This window comes from Anguilla rostrata, chromosome 3, assembly GCF_018555375.3.
Source record: "Anguilla rostrata isolate EN2019 chromosome 3, ASM1855537v3, whole genome shotgun sequence".
In the NCBI taxonomy this organism is placed as follows: Eukaryota; Metazoa; Chordata; class Actinopteri; order Anguilliformes; family Anguillidae; genus Anguilla; species Anguilla rostrata.
In genome coordinates this window covers 41,480,400-41,505,164 of record NC_057935.1, presented here as the reverse complement: position 1 = coordinate 41,505,164, position 24,765 = coordinate 41,480,400, and the positions used below count along the sequence as shown (strand labels likewise).

The following is a 24,765-nucleotide window of genomic DNA, read 5'->3' as shown; positions in this document are numbered from 1 at the left end:
AGGTTTTTGTCCCAAACGTTGTGGAGCACATCATATAAATTATTCAAATGATATCTAACAAGTCTATACATGGGTTGCATAAGAAAATGTGGAAGCATGAACTTGGCAAGGTAACTTCCTAAACAAATGTTAAACTTCTATAAATATGCATGAGGAAATGCTGGAGAGGTAGTATTGTCATAAAATGATTTTTCATAAAAAACTTATATACTCGTATTTGCATTTTTCATCAGAATGTTTTCTTGTCCACCAAGGCATTAGCAATCAATTATAAGAAATATATGACTTGTTTATCTTGAGAGCAAAAATCCCCTTAATTTCCATTTAAACCAAAACAGTACATCATCTGCATAATCTTGACAGTGTTCTCAAACCTGTGTCTCAACTGCTTATTGGCAAATTTCCAAAGAGCCATGTGTGGTCTACTAAAAACTTCCCGTAAAGATAAAATGCACTGATAATTATGAATCAATCCAGATTTTATGTTGCACTACAGTAGTGGGCATGACCTGTCTGGTACTTAAATGGAGTAGGCCTGATCTTGCATATACGACACATATTGACACCTGTGGTTGGCATGGCAGCAAGCCCTCACCGGAGCACAGGTGTGACGTAGTTGGCTGGCAGGATTCCCACTTTGCCGGTTCTCAGAGACAGAGCACGGAGCCAGCCCTCCTTGAACTTCCCGTACACGCCCACCATCTCCCCTTTCCTCAGCTCCAGCTCCTCAGAGCGGCACGGTGTGTAGGGGTACAGCGCAGCACACCTGTGCGCAGAGAACACGCGTCATACACAGAGCTACGCCTGACCAGTGTGCGTGCGCACACACACACACACACACAAACAAACACATCCATTACGGCTGCATAATGCATTCACAAACAGTACAGCAGCGTAACGGGTCGCACATGCATACGCACACACGCACATACATGCACACACACGCAAGCACACACATGCACACACACACACAAACACGCACGCGCACACACACACACATGCAAGCACACACACACACACACCTGCAGAGGGACATGCATGTGGGCACACCCAGTTACAAAACTCACATATGTAGCACAACACATACAAAAATGATACACTGCATACCCACACATCTATTGGCACACACATATAATTCTTTTTGCCCTGGAATTGCTCTTTTTTGCACCAAAAGATCAGCAGTGCAGAATTAAACCACGCAGGCAACATTTGGACTTCTGGTGTTCTGTCGCTTTGAAACAGTTTTCTCTCACTTAGAACTGAGTAAAGAGTAAACATATTTTTCAGCAACAAAAAAAACACACATTAGCTAGGAAAATGATTTACAGGCAGCGATGGCAACACCCAAACCTGCACCAGCTCTATAAGCAGCAGCAGAGAATAGTGCACTTTGGAGATGCAGTAAAACTTTTCAAAAACACCACTGGGGAGTGGTGTCAGAAGCAATCAGTGCATCCCACACAGAGTGGGAGAAAGATGAAGTAGTGTGGTGACGTGCTGCATGGGCTTCCGGAACTGGGCGGAATCACTCAGCGCAGAACAGAGTGGGCTGGCTGCTGCTCCGGCCCTGACCCGCCGGCAGCTAAAAGCAAACCAGCGTGGGCAGCTGAGAAATCACACAGGTGCGTCCATCATAACCGCCTGCAGATGAATAAGTAGCAGAGCCTAGTCTGTTACTTATATTTTTTTTGCTATGAACCCAAGCTACTGGTGACTAAATAAAATTAATTAATGGAAATAAATAATTGAGAAGCAGAAATAATGAAAAGATACGCATTTGTAAATACTGTTTGCCTGATTTTACTGTGCAATCTAATGCAGATAATAAAGGCTACGTGAAACATTGATTGTGGGTGGGATTTCGTCACAATGGCTACATCCATAAGAAACAACATTTTCCAAGGCTCCTCCATAAAAGGAAAGATCGGAGAGCAGTGAGACAGAAGGTGCAATTCACAACAATTAAGGCCTTTTGTGAAAATATGCATGAATGACTGCAAGAAAAGCAATATGGCAATGTGTGCCTCCAATTGGATCTCAGCTGCATTGATGTTTCATTGGAACCAGATTGATTGATAGCAGTGCAATAGTTTGATAACAGTGAAATCTCAGTGTTATGCTTAAATCCGGTGGCAGAGTCCACAGCATGATTGAATTTAAACTGGCCATTTGCTCCAGTGTTAATGAGAGAATTTCCTCCTTTGTGAAATGTTCCCACAGAATACTCCTCCAGGAAGCTCAGAGAAGAGTGTTTCTTACCCCTGAATACGCAGCAAACTAAAACTGCACTGAGAGAAAATGAAACACAGCTTATAGTAGGACAAGCATAGTCTGGGTTAGCCTGGCTGAAACCCTGACGTGCTGTATGAAAGAAATCCTAGATAGGTGTGCGGTCTCCATAAAACATTTGCGACCAAATGTTAGCCCCGCCCACCCCAGCATTGCACAGCAGGACTCACACGCTGATGGAAACCTGTTGGTTGGAGGACTGCTTGCTTTCCATGGTAGCTGAATGGGACTGAGGGTTCATAAGTGCCATGGCGACGGTGGTTGATGCTGGGTCAGCGCTAGGCTTTCTCTCACCTGGAACCACCGGAGACCCCTAAAACAGAGCAAAAGCCACACTCAAACAACATTAAAGATACACACTACAGTAACTGTTATTTGATACCCTCAGAGCTAAAGTTAACTTTCAAATAGCAACTTCACATGGAGTCTTCCTGTGCCATGTCACAAACTTCATGTCAATCAACCATGTAATTTAATCAATGTAGCCACTTTCATATTGGTGTGGAAAATCCAATAGATTTATTAAAGACACAGTTCACTATCACATATCATTACAGTTTTAGTGTGTTTTGATTGGCCCAGACAGTTTCTTTGTGCAAAGAGGGATAATGATGCTTACAAAAGTTTCTGACGACCTTTACAATGGCTAGTATACGGGCTTTGTCGTCTACGTCACTCCTCTTCTGAGGTCACTCCACTGGCAACCGGTCGCTGCCAGGATCAGGTTCAAAGTCCTGACCCCCGCCTACACAGCAGCAAACAGGACGGCCCCTGCCTACTTACAGGACATGATTCAAGATACGCCTGCTCGACCACTCCACTGCAGCAGCAGGGCGCCTTGCACCCCCTCCCATCTGAGTAAAGGGATCACATGTTGGAGCTTCTCCACCCTAGCTCCCCAGTGGTAGAACAAACTCCCTATCCCTCTTCGAACCTCTCCCTCACTACCCATCTTCCGCCATGGTCTGAAGACGCATCCTTCAGACTATACCTGGACTAACCCCCCTTTTCATGGCACTCATGTTACATGTACCCCCATTCCAGCACTTGTAATTTGTATTTTCGTCCTAATATTGTAGCTTGTTCTTCCCCCTAGTTTGACCTGGCATAAGTTAGGTCAGAATAATGTCCACTGCGGAAACTGAAATGTGCTCTTGGCTATAAATAACTGTACGAAATGAGTATTGTACCTTATCGAACCTGTGTTTTGTAGTTGTTCCAATGACCATGATATGGACTTTTGTACATCGCTTTGCATAAAAGCATCTGCTAAATAGATGTAATGTAATGTAAGGTAATGTAATGTGTATTTTTTTGCTTTAGACTTCAAGTAATTCAAAGATAGCTTGTGCTGTCAAATTATGTTTCCAGAGGCTGTGCATATTCATAATTATAAACATAAATATCTTTTTTTATAGAATACCAGTTCTTCTGTCCTTGAGTACAGTGGTCTCAGGTTCTCAGCATAATTTTTTGAAGAATAGCTGGGTAATATACACAGTTATAACCTCCACAGGCATAACATAACTGTAGAAGCCATTTGGGAGTTAGCTGAGGTATATTTTCTTGCTCCAGACCATGAATTTCTGAATGCCCCTATATCAGCTATTGGAAAGCTGCAGGACATTATAAATGTATCTAAACATCTATTACATTACAGGCATTTAGCAGACACTTTTATCCAGAGCAACTTAAAAGATATTTCACATAGCATTTGCATTGCATCCATTTATACAGCTGGATATATACTGAAGCAATACAGGTTAAGTACCTTGCTCAAGCGTACAACAGCAGAGTCATACCCGGGAATTGAACCCACAACCAATTAAGTACAGTTCCTTACTCATTATACTACGCTGCCGTTATATCCTTCATCACACACAAAACTGCCTGGGCCAATCAAAAACAGCACAAAACTGAAATAATACTAAAAAACCCAAGGAAGTAAACTTTCCTTTAATGTATACTGTACATTTGTTCTACAGATGGACCTTCCAAATTAAACAGAAAATCAGCTATAATAATAATAATAATAATAATAATAATAATAATAATAATAATAATAATAATATTATATTATTTTATTTTATTAGAGCAGATCCTTTTATCCAAGGCTACTCGCATACTGTATCCTAACATTTAACACACCTATGCATACATCTGGGCACTACTACAGGAAATGCACCAAACTACATCGCTCTGCCACAAAGTTCCCTATTGACTACAACATACTCCTGCACAGTCCCCTCTTAATCACATCACTACTGCACAGTTACTTAACAAATACAACATACTCCTGAAGTTTCCTCTTAGTCACATCACTACTGCAGTTACTTATCGAATACAACATAGTCCTGCACAGTTTACTCATGACTAAATCACAACTGAGCAGTTACAAAACAAATACAACAGACTACTGTGCAGTTCCCTCATGATATAACTACTGTACTGTTCCCCAATAGCATTCAACTGCTGCCACATAATCAGTAGTATACAAGTTTTTTTTGATTTAATAAACAACCGAAGTACTCCTTGGCACCGCAAAGACATGATTCATGCCCTGCCTTCATCTCAGAAAAACTTACTTCTACCATTCCAGGAATTTAGGCCAACCCAGAAAGTAGGTTTAGAGTCTTTCAGATGCTAATATTCATCCAAGTCATTTAGTTGCAGAAGCAGAAAAGAGCAAATCACTGAAACCTCTCAAGATTTCCGATCTAGACTGTCTGAAGGAGGGCATACCTGGCTAAGTAGGTCAAAAGGTGTGATGAGGTGTGGTTGTACATGCTTTCACCCAATACAGGCACAATATCAAGTACAAATATAGCAACTTATACAGTGAAGGTGTGTCTCAATAACCTGCCCTATCAGGAACCATAATCTCAGTGACTCACGATACAATGCATGCATGTAGTTTCTTTGCCAGGTTGTCAGACTGTGGGAAAAAGTGTATTAGATAGTTTTGTTTTGTGTAGTAGGCTACTCAGTGAACATGCACCCGTACACAGCATAAACTAACGATTTAGCTAATCAAACTGTTAAACACTAATGGAATGTGTTAGGGATGTACATATACCGGCCAACGATCGGTATCTGACAATAGATTAACAATTTTCACAAGCGGCCATCGGCCGTCGTTTAAAAAACGACGGTCAACTCAGATTATGTCCTGTAAATCAAAAGGCAAAAAGTCTTTTTATTATATTCCAAAAGTTGGTTTTCATTTGCCTATCAAATATAACATAACTGCACTTCGTTTTCCATATTCAGTGTTTATCCTATAATTATAGCCTACAGACCTGTAAAAATAAATTTTAAAAAGAAATCATTTTTTTTTAATGCCAAAAATAACCCAAATTTTTATTCATTTTGAAATCAATAATCATTGGCGCTTATGAGCCTCTGCGGGGCGCTGCTCCAAAACACAAGTCAACCTCTATGTTGTTACCTGGGAAAGTTGACGCCAGGAGACCGGAGACATGCTGGCTTTTTAAAGTCTTTATTCTCCAAGCCATCTCAAAGTGAAAGTTTCTGAAATGTAATAATTTCTTGTGAAACCTCAATGCAACTGTATGTCTCTTGTTTGCACTATTTAAATAATCAACTAGCAAGCTAGCGTTACATGGATACTGCCTCTCATAACTAGATACCAAACCTTAGCTGTCAACTTTGCGATTGATCAGTTTGTACGAGTTTGCGTGCCGGTAAAACGGTTTCCCGGCAAGTTAGCTAGAATCGAACGTGAACGTGAACTTGGCACCAACTAAAATTGCGGGGGATCGACAGCCAAATGTGATAATATTTTGCAAAGGTTAGAGGATTGGTAAACTGTAAAGTGTGCCCCTATTTTTTCCTCCAAAAACAATTCTTCTGAAATATATGACCCCAACAAAACCCTGGCACTTTAATCTGATATAAATTCATTTGGTCCAATATATTTTTATTGAATGTTCCAAAAATCTTATTTGTCCACTGAAGTTTGTAACATTGTTAAAATGTGTTGTGTGCAATTGTGGAGTCTTAATTATAATGTGGCGTACACAGGGTTAGACAGCTTATTTTTCTGCAATAAATGCAGCATATTAAGTTATCCTCTCCTTGTGATCATTTTGTTTGAAGTCTTGAATATACAGACAAACTGAAATTTGAACACAAATATAAATTGCCGACCACCTGCTGTAACATCTAACTGCACCAATGTGCCACCAATATGCTACTTTAAAGTTGTGTAATTAAAATTGTGTGTGTGTTTTTTTTTTTTTTTAGAATGGCAAGATTTTAAACAGTTTATGGAAGCAGAACCACCAAACAATGGAACCATCGGTATCGGCATCGGCTAATGTCCCCCCCAAATAATCGGAAATCGGCATGAGCCAGAAATTCTCATATTAGTGCATCCCCTAGATGCGTCATTGTTTCTTGAAATTTTCAGAACCACACTGAGACAGTATTATTTCAGCTGCTCACATGAATGACATTCCCTGGGACAAATGAGAGGCAGGCTAATTGGTAGCGTCAACATTTGGAATCATTATACTAGTTATAAATAGCCAGCAGAAATGCTGCCAGAATTGAAAATGACAAAACCAAAAATGAAATACCGTCAAGCAGGCTACACTCGTTTACTGTGCGAAAACCGATTACATAAAAGTATTAAATCTAAACAAACAACTTGTGTGAACTGATGATCCAATGCAACTCAGTCAGGGCCTGTATGCTGAAACCAGTCAGCTGCTGTTATCCAGAGTGAATTACAATGCAGGAGAAATGAAAGTGCAATCAACGGATTTATATGAGCAATAATGCCAGACCTGGATAATAATATTCCCAGACCAGTGAGTGTATATATAGCCAAAGCACTAATGAAAATGCTAGCCAGGAAAAAATATACATTCAAGTGGCATCCAAAACAAACATTAAGAACAGAACATAAAACCATACAAACAACCTATCCTGAATTAATACAAAAGGTGGGAGTTTTAGGGCATGGGGATGAGAGGGAGACCAAGATACATTCTGAAAAGGTAGGTCTTCAATCTACATCCAAAAAATGGCTAACGATTCTGCTGCCCTGAACACCACTGGATGGGGGGAGGTTCAGCATATTTGAAAAACTTTGAAAGTGCGCACATCCAAAATCTCTCTCTGTAGGAGCTGGATAAGAATAAATCACATAAAAAGATAATGTATGCTCACTGCTTAAGGCTCCTGAAAGGATCCCCACAGGGATCTTTGACAGGTAACCAAGAACTGGCATTTTACCAGTATATATACTGTAGGCATGGTTATGACAAAACACAGCTGATACACCATGTGACAGATATAAAAGAAAGAATCATACTTTTAAAAACATGTACAGCAATAGAAATATATTCACAAAAAAATAAACAGTCACAGTATATGAACATGCACATCAATATTGGTATATGTGACTCATGTCTTAAACAAGTTACTGCAATGTTCTGAAATGTCTATGAGTTTTGTCTATGTACGCAAGTCCACAAGGACATCTGAATGGCTGAAAAGAAACCGAATACGTTTTGGAGTGGCCTAGTCAAAGTCCTGACTTGAACCCAATAGAGATGCTGTGGCAGGACCTGCAACAAGCAGTTCATATGCAAAAACCTACCAATTTATTTAAACTAAAGCAGTGGGCTAAAATTACTCCACAGCAATGTGAAAAACTTTGCGTTTGCTCAGGTTCCCTTTGTCTTATATGACATTTTGTCTAAACATCTGAAACCATTTAGTGTGACAAATATGGAATAATAGAGGAAATCAGGAAGGGGGCAACTTCTTTTTCACGGTGCTGTACCTGCAGGAATGTCATTCAGAAGGCAATGAGGTAGGATGGGGGGTTGTAATCTGCTCTAAGAAGCATGTCCCTTATATTAGGGGGGTGTTTGTAGACAATGCGAGGGGGTTCTTAGAAAATGGTTCTGCATATTTACCAATGCAAATGTGCACAGCCTCTCATGTCTAAGGATGGACACTAAAAATATTTTCATAAAGTGCTAAGAAGTGGCCTATGGGCAGGTCAGATGTTGGGCCAGATGTACTTTTTCTACTAAGCCGCTGCCCAGAAATCAGTACGCCAGCAAGCTGCTGATGTGGACAGCTCAGTCAAGAGGAATGAGCATTACAGCAGATGAGAGGCGGACACTTATGTAACTTACATGAGTCATGGCCATGTGACAGAACCACAGTGCCCATACTTCCCTTCCCTCACTAACCCCTCCATGAAAATGACGCAGGTAAAATGTCATCATCAGGCGAACAATCATGAAAATATTTTGGGTCTAAACATTAAACCAAGTAACCTGTAAGATACCAGACGCCCTCTGGTTTACTGGTAAAGTAGGCTGCAGAGCGTTCAGTAATGTAATTTTAGCATATTCCTCACACAACAGCTGAGGTAACCGTAGCACATCCCCTCACTAGTTCTGCACAACTGCTGATGTTATTTTAGCACACCCTCTCACTAGGTTTGTACAAAAACTGATGTCATTTTAACACATGCCCTCACTGGGACTGCACACCCGCTTATGCCATTGTCACATTTTCACTCCTTATTTTGACTATCGGCATAATTAGGCATTGCATTCATTTGACACTGCGAGCCATTGCAGCTCGTATGCAATCAAGCAGAAATGACAAGAAAAGCTGAAGGTGGCTATGTCCCAGTTAATTCGCCTCACACAGCCTGTGCTACCACACAGGCATTGACAGAAAACAAAGATTTTGTTCACAGAGAGGTGACCCCCCGTGACTAAAGTAAGTGGAGAAAGCAAAAAATATTAATCCAGGATCACATTTTTGTCTTATACCAACAGCAATCTACAAACATTCTGGACAAACTTGTACATATCAAGCTGGTACACTTCTTTCTAAATAGAGCTGAATATAGGAGTCACATCCACTTCCTGTATCATTACATCAGATCACTGCAGTCTACACTGCAAATCCAGGTGACACGAATGAACACAGATGTCAAATTTACATAAACTCTACTGTACCCTTCTTCAATCTAAGCTACTGCTGATGTCATTTTTTAACATGGTATTTAAGTTGGGGTTCCATGTATTTGACTTACGTTGCAAAACCTTTTTCTTAGCTGTAGTAATATCTAAAGTGGTCTTTTCTTATAAGGATATTTCCAAGTAATTTCAAATAATTTCCTCATTGCCTAGACAAATCACATGCCAAAAAATACACATCACTTGTTCAAACCTTTTTTTGTTTGATTTTGGCAGAGAGTAAACACTTTTTCTGAAGAGCTGCTCACCCAAAAAAAGTTTTGCACTGACCCACAGCACGAAATGCAGCTCGGAGGTGCTTAGGCTTTGCAAAACTGTTTCTTTAAAAGATGTTATCCTGAATGAGGCAGGTTCCAAACTCTCCTCTCCCATGTCCTGTCAAGATCAGGTGAGACATGCCCATGCACGCACAGAGGAAGAGCCTTTCCGCCATCTCTCGGCTCAGACTTGCACAGTCAGGTGCAGGGGTTTCCTCTGGGTTCCTAACTGTGCATCTGAAACACCATCCTCCATCCCACAAGTTCACCGTCAGCCTGTATCTAAACGAAGAGTGCCCAGATGTCCATATAATCCCTCATCCTGCAACCCCACTCTCATAAACACTGCAGCCAGAACTACACCTCCCCACTCCACCTGCAGTCAGAGCCTTTCCTGTAGCAGCTTGTGGGTTATTATGTTCCTGCCTTTCCTGCAATGATGTCAGCCCATAATAATAGATTGTTACTGCCCATTATTACACATTTCACTGGGGGAACCCATTTGGCATATGAAATACTTCAACTGCCCAAAGTATTAGGCAACTGGATATTTCTTTAGGAGTTTAAGAAAGCAGTGTCCCAGTTCACAGCTGTTGTACATGATGGACAACCTTTTCAAAAGAAAAAATCTTTTCAGTGCATGTCCATTTTTCTCCCTCTGTCATAACAGATCACTTTCACTCCAGAAGAAAAGTGAAATTTGATCAGCGACTCCAAAATGCCTCACTTAGTCTCTCCGGTGGTGTGAAATCTAAGCATTGATTTGAGGTGCATTTTACATTACCAATTCCAAAAGACCTGCTGCATATGTACACAGAAAAGCATCTTCTAAATGCTAATGTAATGCACTGTAACAATCTCTTAGCTTTCCTGGTAACTTCTGATTCACTTTAGCTACTGTGAGTATGTGGTCTGGTTTTAAAAACAGAATATGGGCAGAGGTTCTTCAGAGGTTGCAAGTTGGAAAATGAAAGCTTGGCTTTGGGGAGGTGGGAGGGGAGTGTGGGGACAGGCTGTCGGTAGCTTGCTGAATTACACTCAGATTGTCGAGAACACATTCTCCTCTTCATATTCCTCAGAGCATCATGCAACATGAGTCTACGTGAATTAAATTATAGGTCTGACTGACAGGGAATTTTTCCTAGGGCATCCTTGACAGATTCCTACTGACAGGGCATTTACATTCTCACACAGTCTTACTGGGCATTTACACTCTAACACAGCCCTACAGATTTGGTGTTCATACCATCACAAGCTATATTATGATATACTAGGATACAGCAAGCCACATTTAATAGTTCTGTAAAGGTTTAACAGCCATAGCTCATTCAACTATAAATAGCCATCACCAAACACACTCCCTCAGATATAAGGCCTGGAATGCTTTATAAGAACCGTTCATTCAGTGCCAACTGCATGGCATTCAGCCCCAGAAAGCCAAAACAAATGAAGAGAGGATCCCAGCAGGCCACTCCCTCCCCCCTCCCAGACCACACTCACCTGAGGCAGGGAGCTGCTGTTGCCCTCGCTGCGACTCTCACCCACCCGAGGCACCACAGCGAGGGTGCTGGAGCCAAGGAAGATTGGGCTGATGTCTGCGGGGCCCTGGGGGTGGCTGGAACGGTTGGGGGCTCCTGGAGCACTGGGCACAGGGAGTCTGCTCCCGCTCCCACTCCGCGCCTGGGGTCCTGACTCCGTGGTCCCGTTAGCCTTGCGTTTGTCCAGGAGTTTGGCGGCAGCGGAGTTGGGCTGTGTGAGAAAGCACAGTGCTTCTTGTTGCTTCTGGAGGCTGACTAATGTGCTGCATTATCTCTCTCTCTCTCTCTCGCTGTATCGCTCTCTCTCTCCCTCTCTCTCTCTCTCGCTCTCTCTCTCACACACACACTATCTTGCTGCCTCTCTTGCTCTCTCTCACTGTCTCTGTAAGCAGTTGCGCTTACAGGAAATGTTTACATCACTGCTAAGTGGTGCTGGAAATGGTAATCGTTGTGATCGGTTTGTTCACCATTAACTCTATCATTTAGCAAAGTGTGATGACATTCGTGGTATTTACATAGTTTGCTAACAAAAAAACAGCTGACTAGCTTGTGTTAGATAAGCTGGCTTGTCAACTTGACTTTCACATTTCATGCTTACCCTGTCAGTTACAGTAAAACATAAGAACTTTCGTAATGCCTTAACAGTTTTTACAGTTGTAAATTCAGTTTCATGTTTTGAGCATTTTGTTGACACAAAATTCATATAAGTTCTAAGTAAGTGTCTAAGGCAGTGACAGTTTCAACAATACATTCAGGGAAGTGGTTCTGATTAAGTGCTTTGCTTAAGCATATACAGGCAGTGCATCAGCTGGGAAGGGAACCCACAACCCTGTAGTTTCGAGGCTGCTTTCTGAGCAGCCACTAACGTCAGGGCCCACATGGCCCAAATGTTTCTTTCACCACTAAGCGGAGCCTGGAAATGGTAATCATGGTGATCAGCTGGTTCACTGTTAACCCCATCATTTAGCAAAGTGTGGCATCACATAGTAGATAGTTACACTGTTTACTAACAAAAAAAAAAGGAAAAAAAAAAAACTAGACTAGATGGTGCCTTCATACCTAGCTGCCCACAGCAGACTCAGCCAGGCTACCAGCAGGGAGTGCAGAGTGAGTCATATAAAACTCCCTCCCAATTAAGATGCAAGCACTTACTCACATTTACCTGCCCCGCAGAGCACAATGGAAATCTCATTAACAAGAAATGCAAATTATCAAACAAATTTCTGTAACCTGGAGCAAGACGGATGGGAAAATGAAAAAAACGGCAGATAACATCCCCTGCTTTTGCCTCTTGGTTGAATAATGTGGAATATAGAAGAGATGCTATTTAGTAACACATGAAACGAGCGAACATACAGAAATTCACAAGAAATTTACAAAATATCATGCAAAATATTGTGATATGAATTTTAGGCCATATCACCCATCCCTAGCTGCAAGTTAACCTGGTTCCATAAATCTGTCACAAGAATGGTCTATTACCGCTAAAACAAAGCAAGCTGGATGGATTCAGATTCACTAATTTAGGGGTGCAATGTCATCACTTCATCATGTTGTCCTATTAGACATTTGTGTGAAACTTTGTCATAATTAGCATATGAATTTTTGAGTTATGGCCAAAAACGTATTTTGTGAGGTCACTGTGACCTTGACCTTTGACCACCAAAATCTAATCAGTTCATCCTTGAGTCCAAGTGGATGTGTGTGCCAAATGTGAAGAAATTCCCTCAAGGAAAAAACGTTTTGTATTCCCTCAAGGTAAAAACGTATTTTGTGAGGTCACTGTGACCTTGACCTTTGACCACCAAAATCTAATCAGTTCATCCTTGAGTCCAAGTGGATGTGTGTGCCAAATGTGAAGAAATTCCCTCAAGGAAAAAACGTTTTGTATTCCCTCAAGGTAAAAACGTGTTTTGTGAGGTCACAGTGACCTTGACCTTTAAACTTTGACCACCAAAATCTAATCAGTTCATCTTTGAGCCAAGTGGACGTTTGTGCCAAAATTTGAAGAAATTCCATCAAGGCGTTCCTGAGATATCGCATTCACGAGAATCGGGACGGACGGATGGACGGATGGACAACCCGAAAATATATTGCCTCCGGCCACGGCTGTGCTGTCGCGGAGGCATAAAAACATTGATGTGGAAAATAAGTAAGAAGGCAAATATTTCTACTATAGTACACTACACAGTGTGTGTGTGTATGCGTACCAATTTCAAATGTTCAGAGAGCTGCACAGAAAAATACTTACTTCTGTAAACTGGATAGGAAAAATTCCAACTTTTTCTCCCAGCTTCCCTTCAACCCAGTTCTCATCCACTCGTCTTATCACGGAGATAATGTCTCCCTGCAAAACCATGTTTGGAAGAAAAATAGAAGACAAGATGTGAGAGAATTGGTGACAATGACTGACCACTGTCTATACTTAGCTCCTAGGACTCCTACTCTCTACCTTACTCTCTACCACCTTTGTGTCTAGTGTCTTTCAAGAGATACCGCAGATTCTCTCACCAGTTTTGAATTGCTCCTTCAACCACATTCTTGCATAGTTTGTCCCAAGGCTATCACATGTTCGTTCCAATTTTTGAGGACGACAAATTCTTCATAAGTAGATGTGACCGGCCAGGCCACTACTCACTTCTCCAAACTCAAATAGTATACAATTCTAATCGGAGGCTCTCTCACCCTCACTATGCACTCCAAATTCAAATACATGCACCATTCCAGCCAATATTTAACTGCACATATTCTTCACCAACCCTGTGACTGTGACCACAGTACAGAAAAGTTATGAATGAGAGAATGGCATTTTTATGTTGCGCACAACCTTTCCGACTCCAAGCTCACCATAAGCTTCGATAGGAGAAAAAAAACCGGTTATGTTAGATGGGAACTGAATAAATAAACTTAGGTTAATATTTCTTGCGGTTTCTGGCCAGAACACAGCATATTAATGATAGTACTACCAGTGCACATGTCTGGCCTGATCCAGCCCTGGGGGCTTGTACGACTGTACACTTCAAATACAGATCGAAGTCTCCTGCCAACCTCTGCTCTTTCTCATTATTATACTTGACAGGGGTGATAAATCAGTGTGCATATAGAGCTAGATAACCAACACATATTTTCTCAGAACCCCAGTTTCGGTAAACAACCTCCAAAGTTAAGAAAGGATTTTCACCATTTATCAAAGCTCAAAATTTACAACCATATAACTAGATTAAGAAGAATATAATAAATGACTTGGTCATTTAGGTTTTATTTAAATTACACAATCTGAATTTTATAATAATAATAAAAATAACAATAATAGTAATTATTATTATTACTATGCAAATGGTACAGTTTTGTAAATGTCTTTGAGTGTGCACTTTAACCAAAGTGTGTGACTTGAACCAAAGGCTGCTTTTACTGTCACGTAACAAAACGTAATGAGCTTCGTCAGAATGCAGAAAAAGCAAGCTGATGACATTCAACCTTTCCAAAACATATTTTTAGACTACACAACCTACCTGTTCTAGCCACCTTCTAGAAAAGTCCATCAATAAATTTTGCCAAAAACTAAGGTTTCCGTCAGGAAAGGTTCGTGAACGTATGCCAGAAAAAAGACCGTCAACTACTTCCTCCCCATTACATATTATTGTGACATCGTTTATGCAAATGCCTGAGCTTCTGTTTCACTCAAAACCCTGTGGATTGTTACTGACCTCAGTGACCTTATTCAAGATATTTCCTGAAAGAGACTACATTTTTTGTTTTCACAGAATTAGGCAGGTTTGGTGTGTTTTAAATATGTTCATCTGGACACCACGTCAAGTTTAAATGCCTCCAACTAGTCTTGCAAAACAAGGAGGTTCTGTCACTTAAATACTGAAAATATATTTTATATACAAAGCACATACAATTTATGGAAAAGATATAGCAATAAAGGAAAATAAAAAAACCTTTGTGAAATCAAAATATATTCAATTGTGTCCAAGAAAAACTGATTTTTTTTCTTTAACAGATTTAATCCCCAATTTTTGTGGAATGTGGAATTCTCAGTGAAGGCCACGTCCTGTTCAATTGGCGCACTTTTCTCTATTAATGGGAGAGACTAGCACATGTTTGTTCCAAAGTTTGTGCAGTCAACCGCTGCTTCTTTTCATTCTGAAGTACGCTAGCTGATCTGCACTAATTGCGCTAAATGTGCAATGAAAGCAGTGAGAGTGCAGCTGTCCCATCAACAAAAAGAACTCCTTTAACATGATGAAATATGTTAAACCTGCATTTTGTTTCCCCACCCCATTTCAATGGATGTGCACCCTGTACAAATAATGTTCAGACTTGACTGGAAGGAGAACAATGGTGCTGTCTTTAAAAAGGCTCAAGCTCTGTTGTACTTTCTAGGGAAAATCACACCTTTCAAAGTGAGCAGAAACCTCCTCAATATGCTGTCTTGGTGGATATTAACCGGTAATATTTTGTTCTACATGGCTGTTTGTTAAGCATTACTATAGAATATAGGAAGAGAACAACAAAGAAAAAAAAAGACAAGATTCATAATTGTGCCCTGATTCTTTGCAGAACAACAAAGCCATGCAGAACAGAGCAAACACTCTTATCTTAATCACAAGTAACTAGTAGAAATCACCCCATTACATTCACAGGTAACACACACAGAGTGACACAGATTAATTTCATTGAATATTACCAGAAAAAAATGGTCATCATATAGGTGTTGCTACAATATTAAATATAAATTATGAAAATTAGGGAGCATTCCACTGTTAAGAGTGCTATCATAAATACATAACTATTTGATTGATACTGAGGCAATAGTAACCTAGGTTGTTACCCACCTTAAAGAAATTTAGGCAGTTCTGGACATCTTCCTGGTCCATGTCCTTCGTATCAAAGTCATAAAGAGCGCGGCAAAGGGGCAGAGGCTGGGGCAACTGGTTGACAACCTGCATCACGTTGGCTGGGACCAGCCCACTGTTGCCATTGGCCTCTCCATGGTACCAGTTCTCATCAACCTTCCGGCGCAAGATGATGATGTCACCAGATTTTATGTTGAGCTCACCAGGAACATTTCCTCTGTAATTGCACAGGGCTCGGGCCCATGGAACCTAAAAAGAAAGGCAGCAATCAGCATTCACATTTCTGAAATCCCAAGTCCGTTTTACCACTTTATGTAAAATAATAAAGTTAAGTGAAGAATAATCAACTGGTACCTCATGGCCAAAAATGATATTTCACTTGCTATAAACCCTTTTGACCTGAGTATAAAGAGTTTTACTGAAAGAGAAGTACTGATTAAAAGACTAGAACCCCTAGATCCTGGAGTTTAAATCCAGAATTTCTGATTATTTGATGATCAATCCAATGATAATATTTTGTGTTACAATGGGGTTGCAAGATTGAGACAGGTGTGACTGAAAACAGGGCTTGACACCATAAAAAGCAGCTTAAAAAAAGTATGTTTAAATTAGCTTCACAAACTTTTTTCCATATTGACACCTAGTCATTACCCATAATAAGGTTTAATAAGATCTTACAACTAAAAAGTTTTCTACAATGGAGTTGGGGGTAGTATTTATCTGCTGCATCAATGTAGCCCTTCTCTGTAATGAGTATAAACTATTAAACCCAGTATACTGTTGAACTTATCATACAGTGAACTGCAACATTACAGAATGAACAGTAGCAGTGCAGTAAACTCCCCCCTCTTCCCAGGCACGCACAGGCATGCACAACAGGAAAAAACACAGGAGCCGGTTCTGGACCTCAAAGACGTGAGGATTTTCAGATGTGTGTTTGTTTTTATAGTCACCAGTGCAGTAGCAGCACAGAAAGGATAGCTTGTCCCTGTCTGCTCAGGCCTCATGGTGATAGGGAAGTTCCAGGAGAGGTGAACATGTCTGAAATTGTTTTGCAGGCCATTATTACTGGCCTGGTCCATTCCAATTATGGTCAGGTTACTGTGTGAATGTATTTAAAGGTCAACAATTACTGATGTGTGTCAACAGTTTAATGTCATATTTAAACTGGTGTTCACAAACAGTTAAACACAAAACACTTAAGAACACTAAATTATGTACAATAAAACACAGTAATATAAAACTTTGTTAGACTACCCTGTATGAAAAATGTATTCTCACAAAAACCTCAAGTTGTTTTCTGTAAAATCACATCGGATTCGAACTTATTAGGGGACAGATCTATACAGGCAGAATATATAAGAATGTCTCCACATTATGTACAATGTTAATAATTCACATAATAATACATAATAATTATGCATAATAAATTTTAAGATTTCATGGTCTGGACCATGGTAACACTACAGGTCACCTCTTGGGAAAGATGCGTGTACATGCCCTGTCCAAGTATGACACTGCCAGAGACGAGAGAATACCCATCACTTCACAGAAGTCAATTCAATAAGCCCCAATGCCCAATCACTTTACTGCTCCATCCAAGAAGTGTTTTCAATCAGATTTCCTGTTTTCCACAATATCTGAACATAACAGAACTTTCATAGCACGTAACAGCTCAGGAGCATGCCCAGTGAGTCAGTAACTGATACTAAGGACTGTTATCTCTCTTGGCTCCAAGCACAGGATACACTGTGACACTGCCTGCATTCCCCACTTTGTGTGTCACAAATACAAGAACGACATTGCTTCTTTTAGACACAGAAAGTTGATCTCATTTGCCCCCAAATTATCTTTACTCAGACCCTGGACAAAGTAAATTATTAAATTGCCAAAAAACGATTGTGAATACATCAAATACTTACATGGATTGCAAGTCTTAAAATAAATCCATTTTAATATTATGTTTATTGCCCACATTCATCTGTATGAATGTTCTATTCTGACCTACCAAACTAGCCTATAACACACTTTAAAAAAAGGATGCACTTTTAGAATTCTTCGGGGAGTCATTGTTGACAGTCATTCCAAGAACACTTATAAATAAATTACTCTTCAGTGATATGTCAACTCCTCTGAAATACTCATGGCAAGATAGGATTAAAATTGTTTCTGAAAAAGTTTCCTCCGATCGTAAGCACTGGTAACAAAAGACTAATCCTTTCTTAAAAAGGGATCAGCACATTTCCCACTTTGGCCCATTTCCAAAAAATATTTCATATTTTTAACATCTCAGTATAATGGGACATGTCTTCTGTTTTCATTTTTTTCTCTGTACACTCCAATATACCTCAGCTATATCTGAGTACATTCACTTCACAGCCGAGTCACACTGAAATTGCCTGTCTGTGGGTTTGATTAATTTGGGTTTGTCATTACCCTGTGATAACACCCCTCATTGTCACCCTAATCTTAAAACTGTGATAACACCCCTTTAATGTCACTGCGGTACTATCCTCTTGTTGTCGTCATGATTACACTCCATACTTATTAATTATAAGCTTATTTCACAGATAATAGAAAATGAGCATGAATATTTAATATCCTGCTGCAGCTTTTCTCCCTATTGTGAGAACAGAAAGTACTGCTTGGTGTAGGGGCTGTTGGGAGCCTGTTCTGCTAAATACTGGACACACTCCACAGACTTTTAACAAATTCAGACTTTTCTGCCAATACTAGCTCTGGACAGCATGCCTTCAGAGCTATGTGTGATTGGCTGATGCATCATCCAGGTAGGCGGGGTTCTACCAATCTCATCATGGAAAAGTACCTCCTCTCGACAATAAGACATATGCTACCTGCCTGCACCAGCTTTGCATGAGGTGCAATCACCCCTACAACTCAATGACAACATGGCTAAGCTGACTGACAGAAAAGTGAAAGAAGCAATTTGTGGCACTGGTAGTGTACCCTTAGTATGACTCTTCTGAATTGATAAAGGATGCCATCTGTGAATGACAGGGTATCCCATTTGTAGTGAACACACAAATATATTTTAAAAAGTATGGTTTGCTCAGCCCTGCGATAGATTGCCGGTCTGTCCAGGGTCAATTCCTGCCGCTTGCACGCTGGGATAAGCTCCAGCACCCCCCGCGACCCTGCTCAGGATAAGCGGGTATAGATAGCCTAATGGATGGATGGATGGATGGCTCAGCCTGGATTTTACACCATGTTATGGGGCAAATCCACACACTGGAAGCCTAACAGTATGAGCTGTACAGCTGCCTTAATGCACGTATATGTACAAGAATGTATAAAATGAAGTGAGTTCTTCAAAATATGACTTCCCAACCATATTTCACAACCATTTTTTTTCTCTTTAGAAACAGTTTCTTTTTTTAGACAAAAATTTGGTGACCTTTTAATATGTAAACATATCTGCTAAGGATTTCTTTAATATAATATGAACTGAAATATGTTCCAATTTACTAAAAGTTTCAGTGCAATTCAGAGAAAATGACAACAAGTGAGTCATCCTGTCTTGCTCATTTTCCCCAAGGCAATTGTTCATGCAGAAAAGGACAACATAACATTAAGGTTTTAATGTCATGTTGTTTTCCATTATCTGATTTCTCAAGGTTGTCATTTAACAATTTTTCCTCATTGAGATACCAGATTTAAACTACTTACTTACTGACATGCAGAGCGCCAAAGGGTCTTCTACAGCATGCATTATAATATATGACAGAATCTCTGAGAAATTTTGAGAAAATGGTAGAAAACATAATTATGATATGGACTGCGTATCCCTAAAAACAATGCAAGAAGGAGCTACTTGTTATGGTTCAAAAGTAGACTACATGGCCAAAATTATGAGGACACCTGGCATCCAACACCTCATTCAAAATTATTGGCATTAATATGGAGGTGGACAACCCTGTACTGCTAACAACCTTCACTCTTCTGGGAAGGCTATATACTAGATGCTAGAGCATCGCTGCAGGGATTTACTTCCATTCAGCCAGAAGAGCATTAGTGAGGTTGGGCACTGATTTGGCAATAAGGCCTGGCTTGCAGTTGGCTTTCTAATTGATCCCAAAGGTGTTGGATGGGGTTAAGGTCAGTCCTCTGTGGTAGCCAAACAAGTTCTTCCACACCGATCTCAACAAAACCATTTCTGTATGGACCTCGCTCTGGGCATTGTCATGCTGAAACAGAAAAGGGCCTTCCCCAAACTGTTGCCACAAACTTGGAAGCACAGATTAGTCAAAAATGTCATCGGATTAAGATTTGCTTACGCTGGAACTAAGGGGCCTAGCCCAAGCCATGAAAAACAGCCCCAGACCAAGGGGTGTTCAGACTTTTGGTCATATAGCGTAGCATTGTGTCGCAAGAGCAAATGGCATACTTTTCACAATGGAACCTTGGAGAAACGCACACCATGACCTCCAAAAGTTCTTGTGGGTTTGTGTTTGAAAGATACTCAAACAACATCCATCATTCAGCAGTGGACACTTTTGTATTCTGGGGCACTCAGCACGACCATTTTCTTTCACGGATGACTAAACTATGACACAGAAAACCCAGGCAACTACCAGTAAATTCTCTTGGCGCTGTATGTACACAGTTGACATAAAATCCAATTGGCAGAGATTACTAGTCATTTCTAGTCAGTGATCTTCAGTTGGATCTCCCTTGATTAGGTTAATAGGTGGGACTTCCTGACTGCATGGAACACTGATTAGTATTTTGACAGGCTAGCAGAGCTAGGGTTTTGGAATTTCCCCTTCTTACCTAACGTTAACGCTCAGCATTACAGCAGTAGTCTGTGCCTGCAGTGTGACCATTTATCTTGGCCTACAACATTGTTAATAGTGGCATTAAGGCCAGATAAAATATATTCATGAAATATCTCACCACATTAAAAAAATTTTAATTTGCCATTTGACCAGAGAATAATCCAGTCCAAAAAAGCAACATTTTAAGATAATGGCAAACAATGTGGGAGAAAAATCTAGCACACTGATATTCCATACTGTTGTGTTAAAACCATCTCATACAACTACTAGAACCCTACTCAAAGTTGATGCATGAAAAAAAAATTCTTCCAAACAAGATAAGATATAACCAGGTTTTATATCAAAGTGAACTAGGCTTCTTGCAATTTTGATTAACCAATGAATGTACCAATGCAACATGCTGAAAGATTCAGAGTGATATGTAACCCTAGGATTTCCACAGGCGAGAACCATGCAGTTTTAAAATGCAAAAAAAAAGCTTATTACAGAATGCAACTTGAGATGTTGTTTTACACAAACCCTTTCCCATTTTGACTTTACCCAGCATCACCAACTAGGATAGCGCAATTCATGCACATAAACTTGATAGACACACATGCTTACAAACAGGACAATTCTTTTAAAACACTTTCTTTTTCATACACACATACATGCATACATGCACACACACTCCATTTCTCACACACTTGCATAAACACATTTCCTCTCACACATATGTAGTTTCACGTACATACAAATGTGCACAAAGCACACACGTTCACTTTCTATCACATGCATTTTCTCCCACACAATCACATCCCTCTCTTCTGCAAGCACACATTTTCTCTTTCCCTCTCTCTTGCACACACAAAAAAGACACACTTAATTGCACATTTAGAATAATATTAAATGAATTCCTCAGTGGAGTGATATAGCAGTTGGGCTGTTAATGGCTACTTCATGTCCTTTTGCTGTGAACCTTTATGAAAAATAGATCTGTTCTAAGTGCACTGCCAACTTGGAAAAACGAGACTCAAGGTCATGGAGAGGGTTTAACTTCCCTGTCTTTGTGTTTGCCAAGTATAAACATGCTTTCATGAGCAGAAGGTCTTCTGTTCCAAAGCTCCAACTTAAAAGAGATAGCCTATTAATCTTCAAATCAAAAAGTAAAGGCAAAGAGGGGCTTATGCCTGGCTAACACTTCACCGTCACATAAAGATGAATTAGATAAGATACTTGCCCCATCCAGAGCATTCCTGTGGCCCTGCGTCTGCCTGCGTTGGGGGGATTGAGAATACTGAGCATGTCTGGATCTTCTTACTGATTGGTCCTTAGCGAGAGGTGCACTGTACATTCCTGTTCCTGCTCGGATGCCTGCCCCGGGACCCTGGTGGAGGCCCTCAAGGAGACGCACCAGCAGGAGGTTGGCAGGGAGCTCCTCGACTCCCGCAGGCACAATTGCGCGGCACTCCGGGCAGCGCAGCTCAGAGTGCGCCGCCGCCAACCTGCGCAGACACGGTTTACAGAAGGTGTGCTGGCATGGCAGCACCTTGGCTGTCACATCCAACCGCTCCAAACACAGGGGGCACTCCAGTAAATCCAGCAGGGCCAGCTCATCCATCCAGACTGGGGCAGAAACGCCAGGCCTCACGCTGAATATGCATTACTGAAAATAAATAAAGTTATTCTCAGCACTCTTTAATGCTTGTTCTAACAGATTAGCATTAATTGACTAGTTCATTGTATTCCTGTAATTTCCTCTGAATTTCAATAATTTAATAATTATTATTTTATTAAATAAATTAAACGTTCACACATCAAACATACATTGAAGAAGTTTTCTTTTTTAGTTTCCAATATGCCATGATGAAATATTTATTTTTTACCACCAAACAGGGCACGCCACGTACAGGGCTGATAAGGTTAATTAGACTAAGCAGACTCACTCTTCTGTCCTGTCACCGACAACAGGGCTGCCGTGGAAGGTGCTGTTATTATGTGGGCTTTGTGTTTTAAAGAGAAAACATATCTCGCGGCCTGCATGCTCGGAATCTTGAAGAATGTGCCAGGCTACCACTTCTAACACAACATTACCCCTTTATTTCATACATTGCTTTTCATACAGCATTCTTGAAAAGTTTCAGCAACGATGTCTGTAGCATACATGATGTGATCTACGATACGAAATAGGCGACACATGTCGACAAGCAATTGCTCTTCAAAAAATTTTCCCAGAGACAGGTGTCTCTTTAGCGTACCTGTAACACTAGGAAGTCAGCACCACCGCGGCACAGCAAAAGAACAATACGTCCCATATCGGTAAAATGTTAAGAATACACCTTCACGTTGTGAGTTCGGTGTTTACAAAACAATAAGGAATCCACGAAGCTGCATGTATGACAGGGAAATAGCCTACCGAAGTTAAGTTTGTTAGCGAGCTAACTTGTGAGAGAAATACGGAACTACGCTTTACTAAAGGACCTACGCTTCGCTCATATAAGCAGTTCCAACAAAGTTGTACGTAGCTATGTAGGCTACTGTTGTATCGTTTTAAATAAAACATCATTCGGTACTAACCTTGATTTCCCGTCACAGGACAGATAATTCACTCGATCACAGACAATACGAATCCCAATACTGAACTGTTTGACAAGTATGCACATACACTCGTGTCAATTTACGTTACACTTATTAACCCTTGAGCAGCCCGGGATCTTGTTGGAATATGCAGACAGCGCTGTGAAACCGTGTCAAATAGACCATTATGGGCTCACATGCTAATGCATAACAAATAGTAAGGGTCATAAAATATTTTCATAAATGTACTTTGGTCTTGATTTTTGTATGTACTGCTGCTTTTTCTGCACATACGGGTCGATCCTGATCCCAAAGGAGATTTGTTGATTAAACAAAAGTTAACCAAAACTGTCCATATTATCATTCCCAAACAAACAGCTGCAAGCATATCTTCATTTGAAACAAGTAGGCTATTTTAAGCCTTCTGTCCATATTTGGGATTTAGATTTAAATATGCTGTTTATGTACAATATTAAATTTGTGTTGCCAAATGAAGCCATTTCTCTCTTTGACTCATACTTTATTACAATCCCTGCCGGATTGTAATAAAGAAACAAACAATACAAAAAAAGAAACAAGAATTACGTGACAATATGAAACAGATAACGCTCGTGCATACCTGATACAAAAGTGCCAAACAAAATTTCCTCGTTACAATTTGTTTAGTACTGTTGGCTGGGGGAAGAAAACAATATTTATACGGTTTGTTAGTTAATCTTTGGCAGCCAAAAACGCTGACATGAAGGTACTGGGAGAAATAGTGTATAGTGGATGTTCATAGTCTGGAAGGATAACCTGAGCCTTTTCACGCCTGTCAGTCAAACAGCTCAGAAAGTCTGTTTTACCCCAGTTATCTTGCTGCACTGGTAAAAACACATTTGTGTGTTTGACATTCAAATTAGCAAACCAACATATCATGGCAAAACTTAAAACTGTCTCAATAAAAGACTTACAAAACATTGTCATCAGGGCCTTATGAGTATTTAAAGAATCTGAGCTTTTGTAAGCAGAATAAGAATTGTTGCCCCTTCTTCAGTGCATCCGTGTTTACATCAAAAGGCAACTTACAATCGGTAATAGTGCCCAGATACTTGCTTGTCTCTACACTGCCTACTTCTTGGTCGCTAATCATTGTTTTTTTTAGTAGTAGTGGCACAGGGTTTGCATATGAAACCGAAGGTCACGTCTTTAGTTTTTGAACCATTAAGCTGTAGAAAGGCATCAACACCACTGTGGAAAATTATGCACGATGTATGAACACAAGCCACATAGCCATATTGCATCATAAACATAAAGATAACAGAAAAGATACCATTTAAAGATAAACATTGTATGCATGTTTAACTTTATATCTATCTTGTTATCTTTATGTTGATTATGCAATGACAGTTATGGCATTTATTGTGTTCATTTTTGTTAGACACAAAATG

At 40.2% G+C, this 24,765-nt stretch overlaps 1 protein-coding gene across 3 annotated transcripts in view; it reads right to left on the bottom strand.

Moving 5' to 3' along the window:
* The window catches only part of sh3rf2 (SH3 domain containing ring finger 2), a 36,072-nt gene extending 12,579 nt beyond the window's left edge, over positions 1-23,493 (bottom strand). Inside the window, exons 1-7 of one of the 3 annotated variants that reach the window (XM_064327639.1) lie at positions 23,336-23,493; positions 21,999-22,424; positions 15,963-16,232; positions 13,373-13,468; positions 11,084-11,332; positions 2,460-2,602; positions 596-766 (exon numbers count right to left, since the gene is read on the bottom strand). In XM_064327639.1, coding sequence (XP_064183709.1) covers positions 596-766; positions 2,460-2,602; positions 11,084-11,332; positions 13,373-13,468; positions 15,963-16,232; positions 21,999-22,379 — 1,310 coding nt within the window. In that variant the 5' untranslated portion in view covers positions 22,380-22,424; positions 23,336-23,493. Of the gene's footprint in view, positions 1-595; positions 767-2,459; positions 2,603-11,083; positions 11,333-13,372; positions 13,469-15,962; positions 16,233-21,998; positions 22,425-22,704; positions 23,265-23,335 lie in introns of those variants that run through there. The other 2 variants (XM_064327641.1, XM_064327640.1) reach the window with 2 other exon arrangements.
* Between the last annotated feature and the right edge of the window lie 1,272 nt (positions 23,494-24,765).